A 22,300-nucleotide genomic window follows, 5' to 3' on the forward strand; every position below is an offset into this window, starting at 1 on the left:
AACTCCACTGTATCTGCCAGTTTGTTTTGCAGCCTTGAGCTAGTGTATGCGACAGCAGGAAGAGATGATGCAGCACTTCAGACAGAGAGGTAATTATCCCCAGAGAAGCAAGAGACCACCGTGAGAGCTTCAAGAAGCTGACAGCCCTCTCTCCCACAGGATATTTAGTGAAGTAATAAGAGAGCCAGTAGGACATGAGTAGGACCATGTGATTGGTCTGATTGGTCTTCTTGCACCCTCAAGTGGTAAAATGCCGACATGACAGGATAAGAGAGAAGACATGGCAGCTGGCGTTTCTTCATTGTGCCAATGACAGGCAGAGCTCTGATTTTTGTAATACACCCAGCCAATATATTGACACATGTTCAACACCACATGGCATCAGAAAGTAAGGAATTTGAGAGCTGTGAGTATAAGTCTGAGACATTGAGATTAATGACCTGAAATTACTCAATAAACAATCACTGAATGGCTTTTTAATTATGATAAATGACCAATACTGTTGGAAACCAACTCAATCATAAAATCATCTGACATTTTTTATCTACAACAATAACCATACATCACTGGGAAAATGTTTTGCTATAGAACACTGTAGGAAGCAAATAAAAAGGGAGTAAATACTATTTAAATATTCCATCTTGCCTTTTTCTGCAGGCCTTTGAGACAACAACAACAAAAAACAAAACATACAAACATTATTTATAATTATCAGATGCACACACACAGTAAAATGCAGTGGTAAGTAGTAACCATTGGAAGTGTATTAGGAGCAGTAGACAGTTAAAGGCCTTCAGGGAGCAATTTGGTGATGAGTGTCTTGCTGGGGGACACTATGACAATTGTGTCAGAAGTAGCATGGAATTGAACTGCCAACCTTGTAGGAATGGGTTGACCACTCTAAAATTGCCACCTTAAAATGAAAGTATTCCACTTGAACAGCAACATATTTTAGGGCCATGGGGAGCAACTTTGTAGTAAATGAAGTCTAAAGAAAAGGGAATCTGTTTTTACTGCAGCTCACACACAGCTTTCCTCTGTTACCTGTTTTTTAGCCTCAGTGGCACGAGGAAGAACGCCAGTTCTCAACTGTGCAACTTAAGATTGTTGGTTTCTAAATAAGCAACATTTAACATTTGATTTAGGGTCAAACCTTGTGTTTGATTCACTGTACTGTAGATATGTGATATTTCTGAGCAATGCTTTCTTTTTCAGGAAAGTTCTGTTTACACTGACACAATTATTCATACAGTAATTTACTTGTTTACTTCTGCAGCTACGCAGGGGTACTTGGAAAGATTGTGAAGTAGCTCAGCTAAGTGGAAAAAGAAATTGTGTATTGATTCAGGGAAAAAAGAGATAACAAATTAATGAAACACCTGTGCTGCTGTTAGTAGAACTTGTTAGCAACCGGTCAGAAAAATCTAAACAGATGGCTAAAATTGTGGTTGAAATTCCCTCACTTCTGCCACTCCAAGTGGTCATGGAATAAATCCAAACTCAGCAAAACCTACTCGAAAAATGAAAAAAATATAAATTCCATGAAGGTCATCCCATCTGCCAAAAAAGTTTGTGAATCATTGCTAGAGATCGTTACTTTATATTAGTAACAAATCATACAATATTACATATGCAATATATTGTATATATATATATGTATAGAGAGAGAGAGAGAGAGAGAGAGAGAGGGCGAGAGAGAGACAGAGAAAGGATGGATGAACAGTAATCTAAACTGTCCCCTGACAGCAGGATATTACATAAGCTGTCCACAAAACACACTGATACGTGGCTTTAACACATCGTATAAACTCCCAAGTCAACAATCAATTTAGCCTTTCATCCAAATATCCACTGAAGCCACTTATATTTCCACATTGATCATTGATGACTTTTACAAGTGTTGGCCCTCAAAAGATGCTGAGCAGAGCATAATGACAACTCACTGCTCATGTGAAGCACCTCTCACATAATGCGTCACATCATGGACCTTGGAGGGCGGAGGTTTGTGGTGGGCCCATAATAAACTGACAAATTGCTTCGATGAACATGGCAGGAAACAAATGCTGGACTGCCAAACCAAATACGCTCAGACACCCTATCAGTTTATAGATGTTATGGACCCAGCAGGCACATTGAGCCTCCAGTGGCCCCTTGGATGTACCACGGCACATGAGAAACTGCACGGAGCCAGTATATTCATGCACAGAGGGTTAGGCTTTTTGAGAGAGCTGAGGCGTGCACGCAGTACAACCATTCAAACAACTCACAGAGGAGAGATGAGGAGAGAATGAGCAGGTCTTCATGGGGCGACAGCAGGAAAATGGCTGTTACATAACAACAACACCATATGATGTTAAGGCTCTTGGTAGCTGAAAAGAGATGCACAATGATGGTCTCTATTCATAGAACAAAACTTATTTTTTCAAAAGAATGAGATTGTTTATATGTGTTTTATGTTCACTGGTGAAAATATTGATGGTGACAACACGTCCGACTTTTCTTCATCCCTCAGATGACTCAGACGGTTTTCTATTCCTCAGTGTGTCTGTCAACCAGAAGGGTCAAAAGTAATTAAACATATATAAACATATATAAAACATATATATATATATATATATATATATATATATATATATATATATATATATATATATATATATATATATATATATATATATATATATATATATATCCAATACATCAGTCAGTATAACAGTCATGTCCCCTTCTGACAACAGAAATATAAACTGTTTTGAAATCATTTTTCATTCTCTGCCTCAGAAATAGTTCTTTTGTCACAGTGTAATGGGACAAAACAATCCCAACTCCATTTACTAGCTTTTTTCCAGAGCTTTTATCCGTATCACAGTCTGGTCATGGATCTGTTGACACGCAAACTCAGTAGCGGTTCTGCTTTAATCTGTGGCATCTTTGTTTGAGTTCTCATCCTTGTAAGTAAGGCATGTGCTATGCCATGCGTAAAATGGCTAATATCTCAGTAAAAAGCTTGTAAGTGGACCCTCAGTTGAGATTTGAGACAAAGTGAAAAAGCCCTAAGTCCACCCCAAAGGGAGTTACCATCTCCTGCAGAAAACACTGTTCACAAACAGCTCCAGCCGTTACTTCCGCTAGTTGCTAGCGTGTCACGCCCTCACACTCTGCTTCTGACTGGCTACTAGTCCTTACCTACATACTGCGCATGTGTGACTCCCAACACAGATTGAACAGAAGTGAGATGTCTTACTCGGTAACAGAGAGCTCAACACACAGGGTGAAAAGAGGAGCTGCAGTAACGTGCCGTAGGCTACACCAAATATATATATAAAAAAAATGTTATTAAACCATGAAAATCTATTCTGATGTGATGTATAAATACAATTATGAACCTGAAAATGAGCATAATATGAGCACTTTAATGCACATTTGAAAACTAATTTTATTTTTTACTTTTTGTCTTAAAATAATATTTAATTTTGCTTGCTTTAATTATTCCGGCTGTTCATACTGGCAGTTAATATAATGGGGAACAAATCAGTTCTTGCTCTGTGCAAAAATACATTCCAGTTATTGGAAATTAATTTGAGGCTTCAACTGTTGAAAAATCTAATTGGTATCTTTCTCACAGTCTTTTTTATTTTTTTTGGATTAATCCATGACCTGCAAAACATAGGGCCCAGCATCCTCAAAGGTTTACACCCTCTTTTCCTGATTGTGTTTCCCAAGTGTGCTGAATCCCTCAATTTTTGGCATGAAAGGGGTGAAATTAAACTGTAGAAAACTGGCACAGTGGTGGCATCAGCGTCAGCCTCCCAAACAACAGTAAAAACAAAGCTGAAGTTAAGATACTGACACAAAAAGCATTCTTATCAAACGTTTTTTAAATTGGAAAAACCTTCATAAACAACAATACATCATGGCCAGAGCGGACAGAGCAAAGGTCAGGGACAATTAAAGATGGATGAGAAACCAGCGCCAGGAGGAGGGGCGGGGGGGGGGGTTCAGTGTCAAAGGTGTCGGCTGCTCAGGTGTCAGTGGCTGGCCGTGTGAAGAGAGAGCAGAGAACAGGAGATCAACAGCTGTGGAGGTATCAGATCACTTGGTGGAAAGACGCATTCAGCTCCTTACCCGGATAAGACAAGAGGTAAGATCTCCGTCCTGCGAGGCTTTTAGTGAGAGGCAAAAATAGACACAGGAGACTAAAAACCTTATAACAGAAATAATTACTAAGACTGTTATCAGCAAAAAGCAGTATGGGACAATATGACTGACTCCAGTAAACTTGTTGAAGGGCTGTCTGATGTGTTGTGTTTGTTAATTGTTGCATTGTGCCTGTTTGAATGTTGGTATGTGTATGTCGCTTTTATGTTGTATTAAGTCATTTGTTTTGGCATCTTAATTTTTAGGTTGCCATTTTAAAACTAGCCAGTGACAGCAGATGAAAATTAGCCTGCTGAGCTAACTCTGGCTCATACTTGTTACTTTGCTGTTGATTAATGGGCACTGTTCAGGACAAATAAACAAAATAACAAAACAAAAAAGAGTAATACACAGTTATGTATGTTTTCATTCAGTTGTTAAATAGTTAAGTAAGTAAGTGTATTTTACGATAAAATCACTGTTTATTTACTGTTTATTATAACGAGTCTGGTGGGTTTTTGTGGGTGTTTTTCTGTAAAAAAAGGATCTTACTCTTTAACAAAAAGGTCGACCTCCTTAGAAATCTGTTCCATTATGTTGTCAGGCACTTGGAATATTAATCTGAGCCTTTCAGTGGCAAAACGAGCACTTTTGTGAAAAAAAGCTTTAAAACTGAAGAGAGACTTGATTGCTGATTAGAGTTTGTCACAAACAATTGTTGGTCTATTTAGCCTATAGGTGGGAAAGTTTGTTCTCTTTCCAGCCACTAAAGGGTGCAAGAAAGAGTGTGGTTACTGCAGTAAAGTGCTTAAAAATAAAGTTTTTGGGAGTTATAACAAACTTCAAACACTTCTTTACCACCAAAGTCCAAATTTTTTGCTATTTACCATCCGAGGCTGAGGTGCACTCATGCATACATAGGCTAGTAATCTCTGGACATGGCTGTCTGCCGGCTGCCTCTTCTCCCAGAAGTACTCAGCCCAGCAGATGACATGGCCACGGATGAAGTGATTAGGTTACAGATACTGTAAGTCCCTGACAGGCTGTGAAGGGAACAATGGAGGCTTGTTAGCTCACAGTGGAAAAAAGAAAAGATCACTGTCATCTTCAGTGGGATTCATTTTTTTTTCAACATGTGAGGCCCAGATGGGAATTGAGACCGCAACCAAGGTAGATTTGCCTAATTGAATGACCGTATACAACTCCAATTAAAAGTGGAAGACGTAATGATAACGTGACCTGATCACCTTTGGAAAATGCAAAATATTTGATTTCTTCTCAAGAGTAAGATCAGAAGATTGATACCACTCTGAAGTGGCATGTCGGCATTTCTTAGGAAACTCTGTTTCAAAGCATCAAATGAAATCCTAAACTAAAATACATAAAAAAAGTATTTTCTGTTAAAATCTTTACTGGATGTTCTCTTCTCTTACTTCATCAGGAGGACTCAATGAGAAGAATCAGGAGAAACAGCCAGGCTCTCCTCCAGGATCTCTTTTACAGGGGGGTCAACGGAGGAGACAGAGATACTCCTGTATGTTTCTAATTAGCGTGTTTATGAGCCATGTCTGACTTTTCAACTCTAAAGTTTCTTTAATAACTGCTTAACGCACAGATTCCAGCTCAGCCTGGTAGAGATGCTAAAATGATCCATTCAATCGCCAGCCTGATCAGAGCGAAGAGTAAACTCCTCGTCCTGGAGAATCCTGACACTTTGGAGATCTACAAGGTCAGCTTTCAGCTTTTTGAACAGTGTATTGTTATAATAATACTAATTATTATTATTATTATTATCACAGGGAGGGATGGATTTAGTAATTACAGGCTGGGAGCACTTACTCAATATAAAACAGTTGAAGGTCCTGTGACATGCTGCTTTTTGGATGCTTTTATATAGGCCTTAGTGGTCCCCTAATACCATATCTGAAGTCTCTCTCCCAAAATTCAGCCTTGGCGCAGAAATACAGCCACTAGAGCCAGTCCCAAAATGAGCTTTCCTCAAGACATGCCATTTCTGTGTCTGTAGCTTTAAATGCTATTGAGCAGGAGAGAAGAGGGCAGCAAGGTGGAGGCTGGGGGTGTCGCCTTGAGCAACAGTTTGAAAGCCTCTTTGAAAGTCTCTTTCTTTCTCATGGGTGGGCCAAATTCTCTGGGCAGGCAAAGCAGAGAAAGGGAAGGTAACCTTTCCCATTATGACCACATAAGGGGTAAGATTCCAGATCAGCCCATCTTAGCTTTCATTTTCTCAAAGGGAGGCTTGGGGAATGCATATTAATGTTAAAAACATGATAAAGTGATGCCATGGGAACTTTAAGAATTTCAAAATGGGTGATTTTGTGTTTCTCTCTACATCCTTTTTCACATGTTGCACTCATAATGAATAAACGAGCTTTGTGCGCTGTTAAAGAGGGTTTTTATGGTTTGCAGTAGAGTTGAATGTGATGTAAGATGGATTCCCCTATTGTATTTAACCCACCTAGCTGGATGATGCAGCCACCCGTCTTAGCAGAGGTGGTAAAGACGATGTTTACCTCCCAGCCATCACAACGAAGGCATCGAGTCTAAAGTCAATGGGAGGGTCTCTGAGTCAGTCCTGCCCGTACCTGTATGACAAAAGAAGAGGATCCTTCTCCTCAGTTGCCTCTCAGAGGACTGGAGGTCACCCTAAAAAACAAGTAATCTCACATCTGTTTATCGTCCATTTGGAAAGCTTTGAAACTTCTTTTCAAACTCAAACCCTTTTGCTTTTTCTATCGTTCTCTCTCTACATATCAGAGTAACCTCAACGTAAAAAAAGAGGCAAAGAAATCCAACGTCACCGTGACAATGACCTACCTAGGACAAGGCCGTCGGGGGTCAGGGTTAGGGTCAGGTCAGGACGAGCTGAAAGTACTCCAGCAAGTCAACGGAGGGGAGAATATCTGTGTCTTCAAAGGCGTGCTGACTCCAGGAGGTAGGAGCTGTGAAATTTATGGCTGTTTTGCTAGTACATGCACAAAAGAGAATTTAGCAATCATGATTTAATTATGCCTTTAAATGTCTTTTCATTTTTAGTTTATTTTCATCTATGGGAAAGGTGTTTTCCCCCAATAAACATGTCAAGAATAATAGGCAATTGTAATTCGGTGTAAAATCTTCTCTGTCTTTTCACACATTTAATTACTCAAAGCCACATTGTGAAAAAGGATGTTGGCCCGAGGCAGTACTTGAGTTGAATAAGAATAATAGAAAAGCTGATGTGTGACTTGACTTACATCACATTAAATTAAAAAAATGTCAGTAGACAAGACAAGTTATTTTGTGTTTTCAGCCGGTACATGATGATACACACTGCACAACCGTCAGGGAGAGAGGGAATCCCAATGTCAGGCAAATGTACAAGAAAGAGTATATGGATTTCTGCTTGGAACTGTGTGTTTGTGATCTGTATACAAAATACTCTGTAGCTCTGTTAATTGAAGGGAATAAACAAAAGACACAGAACCACATTCAAAAAAGTCTATTTAGGATGCAGCACTTACATTTGTTATGACTTTGTATGTAATTTATGATTGACTTTATATAATGTACTCCACATGACATGCATACATACCAGTGGCTACTGAATGTTACTTTGGTGTAATAGATAGTTGTTGAGAACAGTTTTCATCAATCATTAAAGGAGAAATATTTGCTGGGAAAGATTTAGACAGTGTGTTCTGTAGAATATCCAGTCATTGCTTGTTGCTGTGAGCACCACAAACACAATTTCATTCACCTTCATAACAGTGGAAACAGAAATCTTAGATGGATATGAGATATTAGATGGAAATGGGATTTGATTTGGTTCCTTTAAAAAAAAAAACGTGATACATTGTTTTCCAGAAAAAATAATGTGTTCTTTTCTGGCTTTTGTTTCTCAGAAGCTTTTTACCTCTTCAAGCCTGAAATTGAAAATTTACCAATCTTGGGAGGAAACATCACTCTTCAAGTGTACTGTAGTGCGTATAGCTCATAGACATAACATGTGTTCAGTACATGTATGAAGAAATCTTTAACATGAAATCCTCAAGCTGAATCATTATTTTCACTTTAGCATGGGAGCTCCACTCACTTGTCGTGACTTAACTTTGTCAGTAGTGATGTACAGTATGTTGACTTTATCAAAAACCACACAAACAATCTAGAAGTGATAACTCCTACTGCATATAGGTAATTGCTGAGCTGATGAACGACTCATCAGTGTTTGCATAGGCAGTTTTAACCGGCAGTACACTCAACTTACAACTAAACCAAAGACAAAAGCAATGACAACGATATCAAGCAAACTTAAATCCACAGAGGGATTTCAAATTCTAATTTGCAACCTGTTACAATAGGTCGCACATGGCTTTCATGGGTCACAAACTAAAAACATAGTTGAAAACTAGAAACTACTGCTGTGGGGTGACCTCTAGCTCACCCAGTAAGAGCGTTAGCCCCATGTTGGCAGAGTCCTGCAGCGGACCGGGTTTGAATCCAACCTTTGGCTCTTTGCTGCGTGTCATCTCTAAAGCCCCCAAAAATAACCTTAAAAAAAGAAAATGGATACTTCCAACCAAAGTGTCTCATAGCTCATAACCACAGTGAATCTCTTACATCTATCAAATCATCTTCAGCCTTCAAGCATTACTTAATATTGTCTTCTTGTACCTTTCAGAGCAGTTTCAGTTTGTCTCTCAGAGACACAGAGGTTTCCCCTTCAGTGCCACCTTGTACGTGAACGGCATCATGGTGGCCAGAATCAGTTCGTGCTGCGAGTACCGCTACGCTCCCGGCTTCCAGCAGGGCCGGAAGAGCTGCTTCAGATTGGCTTGGCTGGCTGGTGGGATACCCTGTTACAGGTCAGATTTCCACCTCTGGGACGGCATCGGCGGAGAATGTAAAATTAGAACCGTGTCAAAACTGATTGGGTAAACCCATTTCTCTGAAGATATGATGTATTGTGGATCAACACAGGAGGGAAAAGGATGCCTATTGCATGACATGAGGGAATGGTGTTGGTGGTGATACCGGGGAGGAAATGTAAGTCATGATGAAACACTTTTCATCTTTTTCAGATGCACAAGTCTCCGAAACAAATACAGCTCCTGCCAACAGCTGAACAACGGCACAAAGGACAATTTCATTTTCCCTCTAGAGAAGAGCCCTGGCAATGGTACAAAGCCTGGAAATGAGTGTCTCAATTTTCCATTACTTCCTAAAGCTTATTCATGAACATTTTTTTGACATTAGGCCCAGTCCGTGATTTCAATGGGCTAATTTGAAGATAAAATGTCCCATGAAGCTATTTTTTATACTCCTTCTCTTCTCTTTTTGTGTCTACTGTCTCCAATGCAGACACCATCGAGTCGTGTCCATCATCCCCTCTGTTTATCCCAGCCAAACCCAAGAGGAAATCAGGGAGGAGAACAAGAAACCATATCAAGGAAGGCAGCAGAGGATCTACAGACAGCGAAGATCCTGCTCTAGCTTGGATTAAAGAGACTTCCAAGAAGAAACGACGCAAGGGCCAAACTAATCACGAAGAGAGCAAAGGCAAATCAGCTGGAAATAAGAGGGAAGAGGGACAAGACAGTAAGGGCTTGGAGGGCTCGCACAGGTCAACAGTGACTGAAAAATGTGAAGACAAAACATCGTCTGACAGACGAGGACATAAGCAGCAGAAACCAACCAGCAATGTCACAGAGCTGCAGAATGAGCAGCCGCGATCAAACACGACAAGCAAAGTTCCCGGTGAGCGCTTTGTTTTTTTAGTTACTTTCGTCCCTTTAAGAGAAGATTGACAAATATGGGAGAATAAAACCCTTCTACGCTTTCAAGTGGAGACACAGCTGACCTTTAGTTCATCTGCATGCGGTATGTCCATTTAATATTCTTTATTCTAAACCAAGTTTTTCTTTTTAAAGATTCATTGCAGGATGAGGAAGCACTGACTAAGCAGAACAGTGAGAAACAAAAGAAGCTGGGATCAAATGGGAAAAGCAGAGATGGGGAAAGACTGAAGGACTTCTATGAAGAATGTGTGGAAATGAGCACGGCGTTGGAGCAGGGCCTAAACAAACACAACTGGTTCAAGGCAAACAGTGAGTAAAGAAACAGCACAGTAGGGGCGTAGTGAAATCCCCCTGGAGTGCTGTAACTGATTTACATAATACACTTTAGCATAAAAGCTTGAATTGGCTAAAAAGTGACGCGTTGAGCAATGTCTGCCAGAAGGAAGATGGATGACATGTGGGACAGGTTGTGCAGACATAGTTTACTCACGCACGCACGCACACGCACGCACATGCACACGCACACAAACACACACACACACACACACACACACAAATGCATAAATCTTACCAGAGAAGATCAGTTTTCTCTACCGACACACAAATTCTCAAACTGAATTTTAGATTTTATTATTAAATTCTCACATCAACAGTGGGTATCAATATCACTGTGTGGATTTGGCTTTGGGAGAGACAGTTTTATTGCGCCTAAGTTGTTTTGTTTTCCCTTTGTATGCCAAGTCCTGGAGAGACGCCGGCTCCAGAAGAGGCTGTCATCGTGCCCCAAATCTCCAGGCTCAGATGTGGAACACAGTGCAGAAAGTGATACAGTCCTGCAGCCTGATGGTGAGCCAGAGGAGGAAGAGGACACTGCCAGCCAGAGTGCTGGCAAAGAAGAGCCTGTTAAAGAACAAGATCTGCAGGCGCAGGTGTGTGTCCAACACAAATTACTGTGGTGAATCCACGCTTCTGCCAGAAACACTCTTGGAATTAAAACACTGGCATTAAAGCCCTTAAAATAGCCACATCCCTGCATTATGCAGCAGCCTTAATTTGTGTTAGAAATTGTTAATTACTATAAATGATAAAAAACTATTTGAATATTATTAATGTAAAATATTTACACGTATGTTAATATGAAAACAATTTGTCATTTAAAGTGATACATTTCCCGTTAAATGCAGCATTATTCCTTTTTGTTAACGACGATCATTTTTTAGTTTTCAGCCTTACTTGGAAGATTATAGTACAAGATTTCCACAATGACGCAGGAGAAACGATGGAATATAAATTAAAAGGCATACTACTATTATGTAATATATTATAGTAATAATATGTGTATTATTTCATCAACTTCTCAACGTTAGATATAAAACTCAAAAACATCCAAACTACTTTAATAACAGGGAAAGGACATTATCTCATTGGTATGCAACATGTATTTGACTAACAAAAAAGTTGATTCATTCACGAAAAAAATCCATTATGACATAAAGGACCATTATTTGGAGGTTGATGCACATATGGTTGTAACAAATGGTCACTGAGTTTTATCTGGGACAGACAGGCGTTTTGGCTCTGTCGCAGCCATCATGATGAAAAAGCTTCCAACAGGTCCTGAAGAATTCCTCAAGGTCTAGCAAAGTGGCAGAGTGGATGTGGCGGACAGCCAGACCACATGTCTTTATGGACTCTAACCCAGTCTCTGTGTTTCGAAAACCTCCAGCACCTGTGCCGCTCACATCTCATTCCCAGCCACATTTTTTAAACTATCCTGCTTTCTATCCATTACAGTTGGTATTTAGAATACAGCTACAGTGTTGAAATCAATGGATTACATGACGATACTTCTCTGGTTCACGAGTTTATTCACTCGCTAAATAAATGAAGGCAACTCGAAATTCATGTCATCCTTTTATGTTTTTATCCTGTAAAATCAGGAAAAGGGTAAGGGACAATGCAAGTTTCCTTCTGGTGCTTTTTACTTTAAGGGGATAAGTTACAGAAACAGAATATGTTATGTTTGTCTACTTTCTCACTTCAACAACTGAGTAAATAAATAAACTGAAAAGGGAAAATTGGTCAATTCTTTTCTATTTTTTAAATGCAAAATATCTTTTGCATAAACATACCCTTATTGTCGTTGTTCCTCTAGAGCCAATTATAATATATAATATGTAATTATCATAGAGACTTGGGCCTAACACATTCCAGTTGGAACAGAAGAACACAACAGAATAGGCCTGTTTAGTAAGCAGGATTTGATGGCCCATTCCTACACTTATAAAATACAGTTCGGAATATGGGGAAGTAATCCAAGTTTTCAGAATATGTTACTCAGATTGAGTAATGCAACGAAATGCATTACAAATTACATTTTTGGTCTCTTTTTTGGTATTCTGTAACAGAATACAGAGTACATGTATCCTTCCCAACGCTGTCTATGACTTTCTCATGGTTTGTGACTGTAGCTCCACGCCATGATGACTGTGCTGAGCACATCCGATGAGGTGGAGCAACTGGTTCTGAGGAACACGGGCCTGACAGACGACCTTCTGCTGAGCTTGGCGGAGGCCTTGAAGAGCAGCCTGTCCGAGGTCACACTGCTCAACCTCAACCTCAACCTCATTGGCCCGTATGGTGCCCACATCCTGCTGGACATTTTGAGAGTGAAGCCTCAGATCAGAGGTTTACAGTAAGTAAGACACTGATCCACGGTAATCAAAAATCTGGTAAAGGATGACAATCCGGTGTGTTTTTCAGAATTTGGAAAACACTCTGAATAACAAGCAGTTCCAGGAACATCAGCTTTTTAACCATCCTGTTGTCCTTGGGTCAAATTTGACACGTTTTCAAAAAGTTTCTAAATCACAAATGTCTTTTTGTTTTTTCAACCAAATTTTGAAAAATAATTAACCTGGATGGTTCCGTTTGGGTGTTTTATTAAATTTTTTAGCATTTAAAAGAAAATAATTAAAAAGACATTGAAAGAAGTAAAAAATATGTAATTACACTTTATCATTACATATGTATTATATATAAAAATGATATTATTATATTATTATACAGCTCGATTAGCTTAGTTTCGCACCGCTGTCAGGACAACCATCAAATACTCTGGGAAGGTACATACAGTTTTGTATGGATTAAACAAACGAGAAATTATGAACTATTCATTTAATGTGTACAGCAGAAATTTTTATCAAATTATGTAAAAAATCCCTTGTGTGCCATTTAACAATAACCCCTCGATGCATAATTTCAAACATGTGTGTAATTGTTCAAATCCTTAGACCTCCTTTTGAATAAAGATAACAGACATGTCAGACTAAATAACAGGGAATATTGCATATAAATCCTTCATAATGTAAGGGCCTCGAAGAAGAAAACAACGCATCTATGTAGAATTGTCGCGCAGTGTGAAAAAAAAACGTTTTTGTCCCTTGTAATCACACATTTACATCACACAAGGTTAAACTTAGTATCAGGCTGCGAGGGCATACCATTTGAAGTGAGCAGTTCCTGGAGGAATCCAAATAAATCTCCATGGTTACCACATTTTTCTCTCTCCCCAGCTTGTTTGGAAACAAACTGCGTGACCATGGACTGCTGACCCTGTTGAATGGAATAGCTGAACTGCAGGAGCAAACAGCGAGAGCTGCTGCTGCCATCCAACAGGCCATGCTTCTCCCATCGGAGCAGAATATGCTTCTGCACATCCCCACTGGGTGGAGCTCTTTCAGTGTTTTTGTGCTTTTGGAACTAGATGTTGGGGGAAATGGCCTGAGCAGCAAAGGGGTAAAGATGTTAGCATCATACATGAGGCACCACTCCTATCTTCAGTACCTGGGGCTGGCGCAGAATAGCGGTGCCGATCTGGCGGCGTGGAAGGAACTTTTCGACAGCCTCAAAGGAAACAGCTCGCTGACTCAGATCATCCTAGACGAGAACGACTTGGGAGACCCGGGGGTCAGGCTGCTGGCTGACATGCTGAAAGAGAACGTGAGTCTGCGGCAGGTGGATCTGGACAGGAACGGCATCAGCGACGTGGGGGGAAATGACATCATGGGCGCGTTGCTTTGCAGGACGCAGGTACCACTGACCCATCTGAGCCTTCAGGAGAACAACATCAGTGCAGGACTTATGAGTAGGATACAGCAAGAGGTCACATCTAAATGAATCCTGCAGGAGGGGAAGAATACAAAGAATGAGAATGTATGTAACATAAACAAAGCACCCACTTAGAGAATATTCCTTACACACACACACACACACACACACACACACACACACACACACACACACACACACACACACACACACACACACATACATCTTCCTTCCTGTAAGTGGGTGGCCCTGCTTACAAATGTTGCATCTTAGTTTAGCCCAGGCAGGTAGTGTAGGAGGTATGTTTGCTTTAGGACTGCACTGTGGTCTGGATTGCTTTTCAAAGAGATCTCAATGAACTGAACCTTTCTTCTTTGCGGTTAGGTTTTATCTTAACCTTGAGGTTTTCTTCTTCCCACCAGCATTACCACTCCTGACTCCACACCTCCTACTTTGCTAAAACTGATTCCAGTGTCATTTTATTGAATAATTTGCTGCCTCCTGACTAAAAAGAAACCAAAGTGATTCATTCCACCCACAGTATTTACAGGTTCTGGAAGACTTACCCACAACTTTCCCCCCCTCCCAGAACATTTTAGTAGCCATCGTGACACCCCCTTCCTCCACTTCTACATATCAAAAGAAACTTATGGACAGCTAAGCCATGCCACGTCAACTACCCTCTTTCTGTCATTTTTGTCTCTCTTCATGTGCTAGACAAAGCTTCTATTCAGACTCTTAGCATGGTGGTGGGGGTGTGGGTGATGATAAAAAACTAGGGCAAATAAACCTGAATTTTGAGGCTGTCATCTCATTGTTCTATCAACACAGACATGCTGAGAATAACTGTACCTGTGATCAAAGCTTGTCAAAGTGGTAATTATCTCCTCCTCTCAGGGTTGGCAGTAGTGACTCTGCTGATACCAATCCCTCCATTTTTCATCTGCAGTCTTTGCGAATTTCTGTCTATGGAACCCCGATTAAGACGCTCTCCAAAACCCCGGAGTGGATGACAGATAAATGAGACTGGCGCACCTGAAGATTACATCTGCCGAAGTTATCTTGGTCCTCTGCATCAGACTGAATAAGCTTCTGTTGTGGCGTGCATTGAAATCTCTGTACAGCAAAGAAAAGATGTCTAGTGTGGGGTGTCTTATTTTGTCAGGTTGATTCTGTGTGTCTAAAGTCTTGCGGACGAGACAGGTAAGATTTAGTTATCAGCAATAAAATTCAAAATTAAAATAGTCCAAGTTTCTTTTCTTTTAATGGTTGATCCTCTAAAATCTCAACAGCCACATTTGTAGTAGGTTGAACACAAAACTAAGTGGTACACCATTATACCTGGCAGGGCATAAACTGGCCTGGCATACAAGAGCCACTCTGTAATTCACCGACTCCTTCGATAAGGCCTTCGTGCTTCTCTGTTACAAGTAAAACTCTGATCAGTGACCCCATTGTCCGTCTGTTGGTGTTTTCTGTGTTTGACTTGAAACCAATCCTGCAGTGTTACCAGCTTCTTTCTACTGCTCTTTCAAAAACACAGCCTTCAATCACAGAAGCTCAATCTGTTAGAAATGTACAGGTTTGCTTGAGAAAACGTTTCCCCTTTCAGGCCTTTGCAGGTCAATGTCTCGGATCTCCTGGTGCTTTAGCTGTACAGTGAGGTTCACCAGTGCGGCAGTATCCATTGTTGTAGAGCCCAGAAATAATGAGGTTCTTCCATTAACAATTTGCTGATAAGAACTATACGACCAACAGGTGAAATGTTACTTATATTAATCTTTGTAAACAGCTAAATGGAGCATAGATACATCTGATAATCTGATACACAGGGGTTACGTTTCAGACCAACAATGCTATGCTAGGGGAAAAGTGGAGAGAGGGAAGTCTTGGGAATTCTGTTTCTTGACTGGGATTAACGGGCAAAAACAAAGCAAAGTGAATGAAGTGAACAATGGTTACTTACCCTCATGGGAGGTTTAGGCATTCAGACTTCCTTTAGTTTCCCCTGTTTGGAGAGCCATTTACTTCTGATGTCTTTGTTATCATGTTGCTCTGGATATTCACAGGTAGGTAAAACCTTTTTCTCTTTCAAGTGAGTTCCAGACTATCCAGTCCATAGTCTATAGTCCAGACTATAATATTTCAACAACTAATTGATGGATTACCATTACATTGTGTACGGTCACTCATTAAGCCTGATGACTTTGGTGATCTTTTCCACTTTTGCTCTCGCCCCTCATGGAGGTTGGCGATTTGTGATTAATGCTGAAATGTATATAGCATTATTAATGGATGGATTCGACCATCTGACAAGCACTTCCGGAGAAACATGTGTACATGTGCATAACATGTTAACTACTGTAAAACTATTTTGTGGGACCAAAAAGCCTTTAGTTGTAGACAAGGTTGTATTTTAAAGCATTTCCAAACCCAACACCAGCATTGAGACTTCCATACTGAATCATTTCCACCACCCTCCCAAATTAGTACTGATGTGTGATGAGACTGACTGTGTCCATGTGCCATGATGAGAACAGTCTGAGTCAGTGTATGACATGAGGGAATGGATGAGCAGCAGGGGTGAATGTTTGTGTACTATGGACCCGTTTTGAGCCCACATTTGGAATGCCAGGTGGTGTTTATGTGTTTACGGAAGCTCGGGGGCGGTGGACCTCTGTCGGAACAGCAAACCCTCTGTTGAGACCATTTAAGTCCGCTCTGTACTGACCACATGCACACGCTAATTTGTTGTGCCTAGTTTGTCAAAATCAGATGTCTTTAAGGGCCATTTCAAATTAAAACCCGTTTCTTTCTCGTGGAGACTTGCTGCAAGCCCGGAAACATTACCTGGCTTTGTGGCTTGCTAAGGTGAGTCACTCTACAAGTTTATGCCACTGAAAAGCTTATTGGGTAACTGCAGTCACATAGGACTATGATGTGGTCTTGATTTACAGCAGTATTAAGATCTTCTAATGTCTTTTCAACTGTTGCAGTAAACAGTAGGAAGGGAGCAGGAAGTTGATGTTGGCTCATACGTGATGAATGGGGAAAGGCTTGGCTGAGGATGAGAGTGAAGTTTTCTACATTTATAAGCTACGGCACTGCAGCGAGATCTCTTTGTGGGGCCTCTCTATAACAGATCCCCTTTTATTGTCATGAACGGGAGAGCAATTTATAGACTGCATACTGCTGTGATGATGACGCATGCAAAGATGCAGCAACATTAGTAGTACAGTTACAGTTACATGTTCTTCTCATATTGGTAGGACAGCCAACAGCAGCAACACCACTGGTTCCAAACCATAAAAATGGGTTGCAAGCTAAATATAAGGGATCGTGAGGAGATTAATAATGGGACAGGAAATAATAAAAAACATAAATTTTCAAAGGCCTCACAAAATGACAATAGTTCACTCATTAAAAAATCCCTTTTAAACACATTCAACCAATAATGGGTAAGTAAAGTTGCTTTATTCTAAGTGCACAAAAGTCACATTTTGAGAACCACTTATTTCCAGATGTAGATGCCCATAACAAGGGGGATCCACCGAAAATTACTATAAATAGAGATTAGAACTAAAGGATTAAGGGTCTGGAATCAAGTAATGAAAGTCACCCAACTCAAGGGGCGGCGTGCATTTAAAAATCTGACTGCTCGCAATTGGATACCAGTGCGACCAATCACAACAATACACAGGGTGACGTAACCAAAGCCCATACGATTAGGTAACAGCGGCGCTAACTGGTAGATTAAACTGTTGTCATCTGTTTAGCTCGCCTCTGGTCTGCCTATATCAGATACACCGATGTGATTGGTGCAGCTCGGCTACTGGGCATAGTTAATGAGCAGCATTACTAGATGCCAGAGTAACTCGCTGAGCAGATTGAAATCGTGCTCTCGCTCTTCCAGGGTATAAATAACGTGCAAATGTGACTACAAATTAATTTGTGACATTCTTTAAAGGCAGAGTAATAATTTCTGACAACTGCATGGTAGCTGGGATGCTTATAAAATTATACCTGGTAAAAAAAGTAATGCTCATTAGGTGAAGAAATGGGTAAAGGGCAGAAACAGTGGGGAAAGTCCATTATAATATTTTACATGACTAATAGAAGGCTATGTGAGTGTAATGCCAAACTCTTCCGATTATAAAACAACTATATGCCCAGTGTGCCTTACATCGCCACATTAACTACAGGGTTTGACACAGCATAGTAAATTGATGAAGAATGAAAAGTTGTAGCATCTGCTATTTGAACAATGACTCCTGCTGCTGTTTGACATTTGGCAGAAAGCGTAGCTTTTCAATATGGATTATTCATCAGCGGTTTGATCCTCCACTCAAATGTCACCACAACAATGCCTCTGACTTGGCAGCAGCGTCTGTCTTTCTGCAGCTCCGCGGGGTAAGGAACTGGCAATAACAACCACATTGAATTTGGCTTTCAGAAAGATTCAGACTTTGTGTAAGCTTTTGCTTCTCAAATTATTATTATGACCATTTTAAGGAGAAGTAAGGAAAGATATTAAACCGTTTTACCGCATCACTGTAAAACTGTGCTCTATGCTCTGACTTATGCTGTGCTGTAAATAAGATGTACAGATTCTTAATACAGGGCATGTGTGAAAGCTGCAGCTTAAATTAGTGCCTCAGATGATGATGAATGTAACAGACCTGTGGCCACAAGGAAAATATTGAATGTTTATTTAACATGCAGCTTGACCCCAAAACCTGTGCCTAATATGTCAATACTCATCATTTGAATGTGCAAGATCATCAGGAAACCTTAACTTGAGCTGTAAAACATTCTTTTTGCACTGAAAAAGCAGCAATTTGTATCTTTCTTTTTTGTGCCAAAAAACCTTTGTGCAGTAAAGCCAGAGACCTTGAAGTAGAGTTTGTCTTTCTTTCAAGTCTTTAAAACTGCCTTCATTGATTTTCTATGGTAACACAAGAAAACACAATTAGCTGTTAACACTAATTAACCCATTGACTTTACCTTATGAAGTTGATGTACCTATTCACACTTTGAACAAATGTTATTTTAGTCTTATATTAGTCTAATTTTCACGCTCTTTTTTAAGTCTGTTGTCCTCCTTCTCTACCAACTCCAAAGGAAAATAAGATTCTTTATCAGACTTTTCACTAAAATGAGTGGCCTGTTGTAATGACAGTAAAGGTGTGAGTGGCAAGACTTAACCAAAACTATAAAGCAGATTTAAAGTATATAAATCATTCAGTCAAAATAGTATTTATTTTTGGACAGCAATTCATGATTATCTTGATTATCAATTAGTCTTCCAATTGTTTTCTTAAATAACAGATTCATTGTTTTGTCTCCAAACATCAGGAAATAGTGATAAATTACCCTCACTACTGACTGGAATAGTAATATTTAACACTAAACTTGTACTGTTACTATTAAATTTGTAGTTCAAATCTTGGAGTCCAAATCCCAAATATATTTACTTTTAGATGATATGAAACAAAGAAAAGCAGAATCTAGAATCAGTGAATGTTTTTCATTTGTTGGTGGAAAAGTACTTAAATAATTACAACTTAAATGGTTCCCATTGATCTGGAATCAACTATTGTTTCAGCTCTTTTTTTTTCATTTGAGTTCATAGTTTGTCCATTTGAGAACAGTAACAGTCCGATAACCATTAGATGCAAAATAATCCCCTAATTAGTTATTAATAAAAACAGAGAGATACTATCTTTCTAACTTGAACTATACCTAACAAGAATGAACAGAACTTTACCTGAATATCCTGTTGTAATGTATGGAATGGGTAAACACAGCACCGGGGCATGCCCTTTGATTGGAGCCAGCTGTGCCTGGACAGAGGTTGCTACAATTAGCTGGCCCAAATTCCCTACGACACGGGAGTAAAAACAAAAGAATGTGTTTTTATCAGACAAGAGTTCCCATCACTAGAGAATTACATGAAAGGATAAATGTTCTATTTTCAAAGCACATAAACATTGATGCCTGTTATAAAAATAGAAAAGAGGGAGGGATAACCTGAAATGATCAAAATCCCCTCTGGTCTTTTATTATTTTTACTAATCTCAGAAACAATGGAATAAATCACCACAATACTTGGACTGTGGACAGCCAAATGTGTCTCATAAATTATGTGACTGCTCTATGAAGATGATTCGTATTCTGCATTTGGCATAGGGACACCAGTTAGATTGGCACTGTGTCTGCAGGAAAATCCTCCAATTTCCTGCAGACACTGAACTTTTAATATCCATCCTAAAGTTGGAGTATATAGGCCAGCTGACTTCTATTACCCACCACTGGTCACACAGCGCCTATCAACACCTGTCAATGGTTATAGACGGGGTCCAGCATGGCAGTCATATGTGATGAGTGGCAGAAAATCAACTCATTAAAACACTAATAAAGAAACATGTCTCCCGATCTCTTTAAAGAACAATATCTACTCAGTTTAATTTCTATTTCCATCAAATTTTTATTTTGACCGCAATATAGAGTGGAGAAAAGTCTTTGCACGGATTAGGAAGAAGACTCTTGCTGAACAGCTGTGAGGGGTAAGAAATCAGTCATAAAATTACAGCGCTCTTGCCCTCAGGCTCAGCATCCCTTAGGGCAACATAAAAAGGGCTTTGAAACACTTCTAATGTAAAATACCACCGGCATATTATCTGACCGCACACACCCTGTGTGTCCCAAGAAATCATATCTGGGAAGAATTTTATAACTTTTAAATAACAATTTTTAGTTACACAGAAAGGTATAGGTGTGAAAGCCTCCCCCCCTTTTGTTACCCCTTACTACAATCTTTGTACATTAAAGTATAAGTTGATGATGTTCTATATATTTTTTATCTAAATAATGGCATGTAAAATTGTCTCTGCAGCCAAAGCCTGACATAACTAATTCTGCTGTGTAATGTAGGTCGTTGTTGTCCACTATTAAAAACACTTCACTAAGCGATACCTTCCAGTGTTTGTGCAAAGCTGAGTCAACCAACTGCTGGCTGTAGCTTGGTATCAATCTTCTCATTTAACTCTGGCAAGAGAGCTAACAAGCTCATTTCCCAAAATGTCTAATCATTCCTATTTTTACTTGGCCTTCTCTGGTATGCCTTCAAGAACACTTGGCAATCCCTGGGACACGGTTTGAGAACCGCTTCCAGAGGCTGCTGCAATAATCATTACAAACCCGATGAAACTTTACTCCCCGGATTGGAGATCTTCCTCTGCACTCTTCCAGCGGCTGTGAGGACATTGAGCTTCTTGTCTGTGAACTAAAACATGTGGTAACAAAAGCTCACATCCGACATAGCTCAGACAGGTACATGGGAAGTGCTCTTTCAAGGTGGTGAGCTCCCTTCCTTCCTGGCACTGAGAGGACGAACTGTGTGAGGAGGAGGGATCCAGTTGCAGGCAGCTGAATCGATGCTCTGTTGGGTCTCCCCTGGACACTGTCACAGCGTGTTTGCTGAAGGCGGGTCAATGAGGACTTTCTTTGGTAGAGGAATTTCACAGCACACGACAGCGTGTGCACACGCACACACACACACACACACACACACACACACACACAGAAGAATCAGTGCAACCCTGCAACCCAGATCTCTACTACTTGGGTGAGAATAGAAGTGTATGTTGGTGAAGCAGGAGGAAAAGGAACACAAACACGAATACCTTTCGTTTAACTTTTTACTGAAGGGAATTGGTCATTTATTGAAGCTGAACTATGTCCATCATATTACACAGTAGTTTGGGTAACTTTAATACATACAGGAGGGTCACTTTTTATCAGTGAAACAAGAAAATGAAAATGTGTTTCAGAAAAAGACATGATGGTTGTTTTATTGTGATTGGGCTTCAGCTATACTGATTATACAAGAAAGAACAATATTCTGGATATAAAGGGTACTGTATATCCTTGGTCATTTTCCAATAATTCCAGATTTTTTTGAGAAATTGAATCCAAGGGCTATTGTCAGCAGACAGTAAGAACATTTTTTAATTGACCATATGAATGTCAGTCATATCTGTGGTAATTTGGAAACAGAGTTGCCATTGCATAGTTTGTCCAAAAGTCAGCAACTAATTTGACAATAAAATCTCAACTCAGGGTCCACTTCCTCGCATGTTGTGGAGCTTTTGGACTGTATCACAAGGTCTTCATCAGCCGACTGTAGAGTTTGCTCAGTTGCCATAGTACTGTATATATATATATATATATATATATATATATATATATATATATAT

The 22,300-nt window shown here is 39.8% G+C and overlaps 1 protein-coding gene across 1 annotated transcript; it reads left to right on the top strand.

The window, feature by feature from the left end:
- The first annotated feature begins 5,502 nt into the window (after positions 1–5,502).
- On the top strand, positions 5,503–15,170 carry LOC117944652. Its single transcript, XM_034871672.1, has 11 exons — positions 5,503–5,671; positions 5,753–5,866; positions 6,618–6,812; positions 6,913–7,090; positions 8,816–8,999; positions 9,216–9,313; positions 9,496–9,891; positions 10,065–10,241; positions 10,674–10,861; positions 12,404–12,627; positions 13,508–15,170. Exons 1-11 carry the CDS (start codon positions 5,588–5,590, stop codon positions 14,109–14,111), a joined length of 2,442 nt encoding a protein of 813 aa, XP_034727563.1. The 5' UTR covers positions 5,503–5,587; the 3' UTR covers positions 14,112–15,170.
- The last annotated feature ends 7,130 nt before the right edge of the window (positions 15,171–22,300 follow it).

The sequence above is a fragment of the Etheostoma cragini genome, chromosome 5 (genome assembly GCF_013103735.1).
Source record: "Etheostoma cragini isolate CJK2018 chromosome 5, CSU_Ecrag_1.0, whole genome shotgun sequence".
NCBI classification, from domain to species: domain Eukaryota; kingdom Metazoa; phylum Chordata; class Actinopteri; order Perciformes; family Percidae; genus Etheostoma; species Etheostoma cragini.